The sequence below is a fragment of the Peromyscus californicus genome, unplaced genomic scaffold, assembly GCF_007827085.1.
Source record: "Peromyscus californicus insignis strain IS unplaced genomic scaffold, ASM782708v3 Scaffold_2__1_contigs__length_46816999, whole genome shotgun sequence".
NCBI lineage: Eukaryota > Metazoa > Chordata > Mammalia > Rodentia > Cricetidae > Peromyscus > Peromyscus californicus.
Window position 1 is genome coordinate 46,231,600 of NW_026294540.1, and position 7,086 is coordinate 46,238,685.

The window sequence follows — 7,086 nt, forward strand, 5'->3', positions numbered from 1 at the left end:
CAACTTCCAGGTTTAGTTTACCAGTGAGGAAACCGAGGCTCAGCAATACTAAACCACCTTCGCCAAACTCCCCAGGGCTGTCTACCCCCATAATCCAGACCTGTTTTTCTCTCAAGCTAGGCTTTCACTATGTAGCCCAGGCTAACCTTGAACTCATGGTCTTTCTGTCTCAGTCCCCGAAATGCTGGGACTAGTAGCCACCACTTCTGGCAAGCCAGGGTTTATTTGTTTGTTTAGATTTATGTGAGTGTTTTGCCTGCATGTATGTATGTACACCATAGCATGCCTGGTGCTTGGGGAGATCAGAAGAGGGCATCGTGTCATCTACAAGAACAGCAAGTGAGCCAGGTGTAGAGGCGTATGCCTTCAAATCCACCATTCGGGAGGATCTCCGTGAGTTTGAGGCCAGCCTGGTCTACATATCGAGATCCAGGCCACCAGGTCTACATAGAGAGACCCTGTCTCACAAATGACAAGCCCAGGATTTTTAGGGCAGCTGCCCCCTTCTCTGCGAAAAGGAAAGCACACGGTACGGGTTTCATGAGTTGGCTCAGGAATATAGGGTCTAAAGTTTTGGCTCCAGCTCATGAGTGACATAAAACGCAGATAAAACTCGGGGATCCTCCGCCCGCCTCAGTCTCAGCAACTCCTCCAGAGCCACGCCCCCATCTGCTAAGTCGTCCGCGTAGTGCTTTTTCAGACCTTCAGAGCCTCCGTAGTCCCGCCCGCCAGGGAAGAGACCGTAAGAGCTCCGGCATGAAGCCGCCGCAGCGACGGCGGAAGGTCCCGGCCCGCTACGTGGGTGAGGCTACCGGCCCCACGGCTTGGAGCCCCCGCGAGATGCGGAATCTACTGAGACTTCTTCAGGCTCGGCGGGGACAGCCGGAGCCAGACGCCGCGGAGCTGGCCGCGGAGCTGCAGGGCCGCAGTGAAGCCGAGGTGGCGTCCGGGCTGGGGGCTCGGGGCTGCGGGCCTTGCCGAGCCGGAGCGGGCGGAGTGGGTGGAGCGCTGTGGCGTGGACCAAGGTGGAGCTTAGGGCGGGGTTATGTTGGAGCTTTGGAGCCGACCAAGGTGTACCTAAGGGGCCTGTTTCGGGCGGGGCGACAATGAAGTTTAGGGTGAGGCCTTGGTGAGGCTGGGACGGGGGGAGCTTAGGGGCGGGGCGAGATGGCACGCTACTAGATTGTAAGTGAGACCTAAAGGAGCTGCTGGGCGGTGGTGGCGGTGCACGCCTTTAATCCCGGCACTCCGGAGGCGGAGGCACGCGCATCTCCGAGTTCGAGCCTGGTCTACAGAGCTAGTTCCAGGACAGCCAAAGCTACTCAGAGAAACCCTGTCTTGAAAAAAAAAAAAAAAAAAAAAGTGGAGCATGAAGAGGAGGTAGTATGTGAGTGGGTACACTTGGGAGTGGGGCGAGAGCAGTGGGATGGAGTGAGTCTATGGGTAAGACTGTGGAGAGGAGTGTGGGCCGGAGAAATCAAAGGGCTGATTGAGCAGAGTGGAGGTGAATGGAAGTGAGGCTGGGTGGAGTTGGTAGTGGAGGCATCTATGCCCTTAATCCCAGTACTCAGGATCCCAGCACTGGTAGACATCTGAGTTCAAGGCTAGCCCAGTCTACATAGTTCCAGGACAGCCAGCACTCTTTAGAGAGAATTGCCAGTGCTATATAAATCAACCAAACAAAAAAGATGGAGTTGGACAGAGCCAAAGTTAGTATGAAGTGAGATCCAGGAAGATAGGGTGGGGTGGAAGTGAATAGGTTAGTTCTCATTATAAGAGCAAGCTATAGCCCCTGGAAGGAGCAAGAACAGGCTTGGCATTTACATTTTCATTAGGGAGCTGGTCACACACTGGGTCCTTGGCTTGAGTCCCGGCAGTTTCGGGAATGTGCAACACTGGGCACCGGGATAGGGAGCAGTAGCAGTCCCTTAAACAAGCAAGGCAGTAGACTTTGGTCTTGTCTGTATTTCTGAGCTCATAGAAGGCTTGTCCTCCTTCCCAGATCTGCCGATTTATCCAGCAGCTCAAAGGTCGAGTGGTTCGTGAGGCCATTGGGAAGGTGCACCCAGGAGGTCCAAGGCGTCAAGAAGCACAGCTCCCAGCCCCTATAGAGGTGAGGCAGGAGGGTAAGGTGAGGGCTGCCCTAGGCTGGCTCCTGAAGGAGGAAGGATAACCTGGTCAGAGGAATCCAAGGAAGGACAAAACTTGGGAGACTCCTGAGGTCTGTGCCCTAGACTAACCATGGACCTACTGGCTTCACCCAGGTATGGATGGATCTTGCTGAGAAACTAACAGGCCCACTGGAGGAAGCCCTGACTACAGCTTTCTCCCAGGTACAGCCACTGACCCTTGGCACGTCAAGGGTATTTATTACAGGACATGAGTGGGTATGGCCCAGTGGTAGAAAGCCCCTGGTTTTAGTCAGGCAACGGTGTTGTATATAATCTCCAAATTTGAAGGAGAAGAGACTTGCCAGTGAGTTCCAGGCCTCTCCTGCCCCTACCCAAAAAGAAAAGAAAAATGTAGCTCTGGATCCTGGCCCTTTCCTGTGCCAAACCAGTGACTCCAGTGGAGCATCGACACTTGAGCCATGGTGTCTAAGGGCATCTATTGTGTGGGTCACCTTCAGAATGGCAAGGAGGATTTGGTGAGTGGGTGGAGGTGGAGGTCTTATTCTAGGCCCAGCGGGGCAATGGAAAATGAAAGACGCCCCCTTCCTCTCTGTCAGGTGCTCACCATTGCTGCTGCAGAACCCATCAGCCTCCTGCACTCCAGGCCAGCAAAGCCCACAAAGGCCCGTGGAAAGCCACTGCTGTTCTTGAGTACCCAAGGAGAGCAGAAGAATCCTGTCCTTGAAGCTTCTGGGCCTGGCCCTGTGACTGCTGACTCCACTCCCGAGGCCTCTGTGCCTGTCCCTGAGGCTTCTGATCACAACCCTGAGACCTCTGGCCTTGCCTCTGTGGTTACTGTGTCTGATGCCCCAACCAAATCCCTGGCTGGCCCCTCCACAGAGAAAGACTTCGTTGTGGACTTTGAGAAGATCTACAAGTATCTGTCCTTCTCCTCTAGAAATGGCCATGGCCCTGAGCTCTCAGCAGCTGGTAAGAGGAGCTGGGGAGGAGAGGGGTTGTGGGAGTTGGGGTGCAGAGTCAAACCTTGTCCTCTCATTCTTCCCTTTCCTTCTGTCAGAGTCAGCTGTGGTCCTTGACCTGCTCATGTCACTTCCAGAGGAACTGTCCCACCTGCCTTGCACAGCCCTGGTGGAACATATGAACAAAACATATGCTCAACTGATGGCCCCCCAGACCTCCCTCCCTAGTGGGAAGAGCCCCAGGCCTGGGAATGAAGATGGAGGGACTGGCTGCAAGGGGCCCGAGGAGCCTGGCCAAGCCAGTCCTCAAGCTTCTGAGCCCATAGAACAGAGGCCGGCCTGGCAAGAAGTTGGGATCTGCCCATTGAACCCATTCCTGGTACCCCTGGAGCTATTGGGCCAGGTGCCCACCCCTGCGAGGTGAGGAATACAGAAGACCAGATATGCTGACTTCTGCCTGGAACTTCAGTCCAACACCACTTACTGGGTGACCAGGAGGATGATTGTGGAAGTCCCTGACATGGTGTCCAGCCACAGGCTAAGTCTTCAGATGCTGCCTCAGAAAGGGAAGTATAGTTGTAATGAATGGAGATATAGAACTCTGCACATAGGCAGAATTCCTGGACACACAGACAGGGCTGGCTTCCCTAGCCCAGTTGTGCCTTGTTCTCTGCTGTGAGTACCATAACAGCATCATCTGTTTCAAGCATATGCCCTCCTGAATCTGCGCTTGCATTTAGATTCTCCTAGCTCAACTGACCACTGTACAGTTCTCTCCACTCTTTTCTGGGGTGTCCTGTAACTTTCAATAAAGTAATTGAAGCAGCTAACTGTGCTCCGTTCCTCATGACAAAAATAGGAGTAGGGGTTCTGAAATGACACAGTCTGGGAGCTGGAGCAAGACGCCAGGGGAGAGGGTGCTGTCCCAGCAAACGCTGGTGCCTGGGGTAGTGAGATAGCTCCAAGGGTGAAATGCTTGGTGTGCAGCCTGGCAATCAATTAATTCCTTGATTAATTCCTCATATAAAGGTGAAGAAAACAATTTCTGAAAGTTGTCTGAACGCACATGCTATAGCACGTATATCCATCCACATCATGCATACAAACATACAATTTTAAAAAGCTGTCATCTAGAGTGACCTTAGTGTGGCCATAAAGAGCTCCTTGGTGACTCTGTGGAGGTGGCTCTTTGTCAAAAGGAAAGCTGGGCTGGCTGGTCTCATGTGGGACAGTAGGGACAAAGTTTCAGAGCAAAGCAGTGATAGATCTACAGATGTTTGAAGCTGGCAGTGTGGCAGCCAGATGGAACAAAGCCCTGGTTCCAGGGAGGTAAGAGGTGGATTCCTCTGGGGGGACGAGCAGAGAGGTGGAGGAAGACGGGAAAGCCCCTTCAAGTGGCCTTGGAGCCTCAACCACCCTTGGAAATGAAGGGAGGAGGGAGGCAGAACTGGAGGGGGTTTAGGATGGTGTGGGTTAGAGCTGGGGCAGTGGTGGAGTCGTAGTTGAACCCCAAGACCCCACACTTGCCTTTTGCTGTTGGGCTTCCCACCATAAGCTCCAACTGCCTTGTGAGTATGAAGTACAGGACATGCCTGAGGAGCTAGGCTCTTTTTGGGGAACTAGGTACCCTGCCATGATAGCACCCTCCCCCAAGCCTAACGAGTTGTCTGAGAGTGAGTAAAATTTCTGTTCCCTGAGCTGTGCCTTCGCCTGGCTTTCCTTTTATAGAAAGGCTCGATTCTCCCCACACACATTGCACACGGCTCCCTCAGGCTCACAACACATCTCCCAGGCAGACTATGGAGCCTAGCCAGCCCACTCCATGGTCACAGGCCCACAAAGCCAAACCCACAGGTTCTGAGGCACACTGGATGGTGGGGACAGGAGGGATCGGGCTCAGCAGTTTGGTTTTTGGAAAACAACCTCCAGGATAGCTGGAGGTACCCCATCCTAGCTCCCCATAGTCCTCAGTGACTCCCTGGGTCAAGGGGGAAAGAGTGTATGTGTGGGGGTGTCTCAACTATGCCATGAGCTAGGGGGATGGAGATGACTGTTAGCCTCCCCCCCACTCCAAAGCTACTGAAAGGTTGTGTATGAAATTGGGTATTTGCAGGACTAGGCAGCAGTTAAAACAGCAGATCTGGCTTCTAATTTCAGATCAACGGCCTGTGGCAAGTCGTTCTAGCAGCTTGGACTTCAGTCCCCTGGCCTGGAGAATGGGGATCCTAACAGGGGCTTGGCTTTCTCACAAATTCCCAGAAGCAAACGGGCTAAGAACAGGACTGGCTAACTCAGCACTCTGCTTGGCATGCAGTAAGCGCTCAATATTAGCTTTTATTATCATCTCCATCGTTCAGAAGCAGGGAGGAGTGAAAAGGCAAGGGAAGGCTGTGGGGACATGGAGAAGAGGAAAGGCACTCTAACCTGGGCTGGGGCTGGGGCTGGGGCTGGGAAGGGGATAGGCCTGCGTGTACTCCTCCTGCATAGAGTGCAGACATTCTCTACACAGCAGCAGCCGTGGTGGGGTTTCGGGTCTGTCTCTGGGGCAGGCTGTACCATGCATTGTAGGTAGGCAGCGTCCACAGTGAACTGAAGAGAGCCTGCCTGCCAGGGCCAGAACTCAAGAAGCGCCTTGAAATTGGTGATGATCACAGTAGGGGAAAGAAGACGGGGATAGAGGAGTCCGCACTCCCAGGAAAGGATGTAACACTCATGCCTGGTAGCTGGGGAGGGTTGAAGTTGGTGCGGGATGATTCGCCCACTAGGGAAACAGAGTTCAGGGAACAGCAGTGAGGATGAGTGGGCAGGGAGACGGGGACAGGGCAGATAAAGGCACCAGGTGGGGTTCTGGCCCGGCCAGGAAGGGAGATGGGCGGCTAAGGGGGTAAGGACTGGATTTCTCCGAGCGCCTTCAACTTCGGGCTAGGGCATCTGGGGTACAATACTGAGTGCAGTCCAGGCTTGTGGCATTCCTCCACCGGGCCGGCCCTCTCGGGATCGGAGGACCGGCCCGGGACCCCGTGCCCCCTCACACCAACGCGTAGTCGAACTGCCCTCGTTCGAGCGCCTCCTTGTGGTCGGTCCAGGACGAGGCGGGCATGCGGCTATAGGGGTCTAGCAGTATGCGCACACAGCGCACCATCAACAGGACCAACACCACGAGCAGGCAGAGCACGAAGGCGAACACCGTGCGTTGCTCGACGTCCAGGCCCGCGCCCACCGGGGGCCCCGTCGATGGCGGCAGCGGCTCCGGTGACAGTGTCCACGCCGCACTCATAGCTCACATCGCCGCGCGCCCTGCGGAGAGAGGGGTGCCCACCCCGGGGTCCGCCGGGATGAGGCTACGCCCTCCCCGCACCTCCATCCACCCCTTCTGGAGTCGCCCCTTTGCAGTATCCTCAACATCGTCCCTGTCCGTGCTGCCGTCTCTGGGCTACGCCCATGCCCAGCCTGTGTGCTCCGCCGCCACAGCCACGAGGGTACCCAACTCTAGCAGTGCTCGCAGGTGGGGTCCCTGAGAGCCAGGACAGGGCTACTCAGATCCGCCCAGCCCGCGCACAACAGGTGCGAACGCGCTGGGCCAGGGACCCGAGCTGCACGGTTTAAACTGGTCCCCATCCCGCTCCCTTTGTTCTCCGCGGCCCAAGACCCCCTCCCCCACCCGTCGCCGCCTCCCCAGCCACAGCGCGCCCCCCTCACCCTTGGTCCTAGACGGGGACCGGCCGCCCCGCAGCCCCTCTCTCTCCCGGGACTCGTGCGCCGCTCTGCTCTGGTCTTCCTGGGGTGGCGGCGGTAGTGGCGGAGGCTGTGGCGGCCCCGGCTCAGCCCACCCCACCCGCCCCTGGAGCGGTGGAGACCGAAGGAGGAAGGAGACGCGCGCCAGCCGGGCCGCCGCGGCTGTTCCCATGGCGACGGGGGCGGGGCCGCGAGGGTGGAAGCTGTGCTGGGAGCAGTGCCTGGGCTTGTGACCCCGCCCCGGCCTGCCTACCGGGAGA

The 7,086-nt window shown here is 56.3% G+C and overlaps 2 protein-coding genes across 2 annotated transcripts; one reads left to right on the forward strand and one right to left on the reverse strand.

Annotated features, from left to right (window-relative positions):
- The first annotated feature begins 710 nt into the window (after positions 1-710).
- Positions 711-3,921, forward strand: Snapc2 (small nuclear RNA activating complex polypeptide 2). Its single transcript, XM_052754692.1, has 5 exons — positions 711-939; positions 2,003-2,113; positions 2,265-2,333; positions 2,729-3,101; positions 3,190-3,921. Exons 1-5 carry the CDS (start codon positions 757-759, stop codon positions 3,513-3,515), a joined length of 1,062 nt encoding a protein of 353 aa, XP_052610652.1. The 5' UTR covers positions 711-756; the 3' UTR covers positions 3,516-3,921.
- Positions 3,922-5,389: 1,468 nt separating this feature from the next.
- On the reverse strand, positions 5,390-6,942 carry Ctxn1 (cortexin 1). The gene is made up of 2 exons (XM_052754707.1): positions 6,791-6,942; positions 5,390-6,388 (listed from the first exon to the last, which is right to left on the reverse strand). Exon 2 carries the CDS (start codon positions 6,366-6,368, stop codon positions 6,120-6,122), a length of 249 nt encoding a protein of 82 aa, XP_052610667.1. The 5' UTR covers positions 6,369-6,388; positions 6,791-6,942; the 3' UTR covers positions 5,390-6,119.
- Positions 6,943-7,086: the final 144 nt, after the last annotated feature.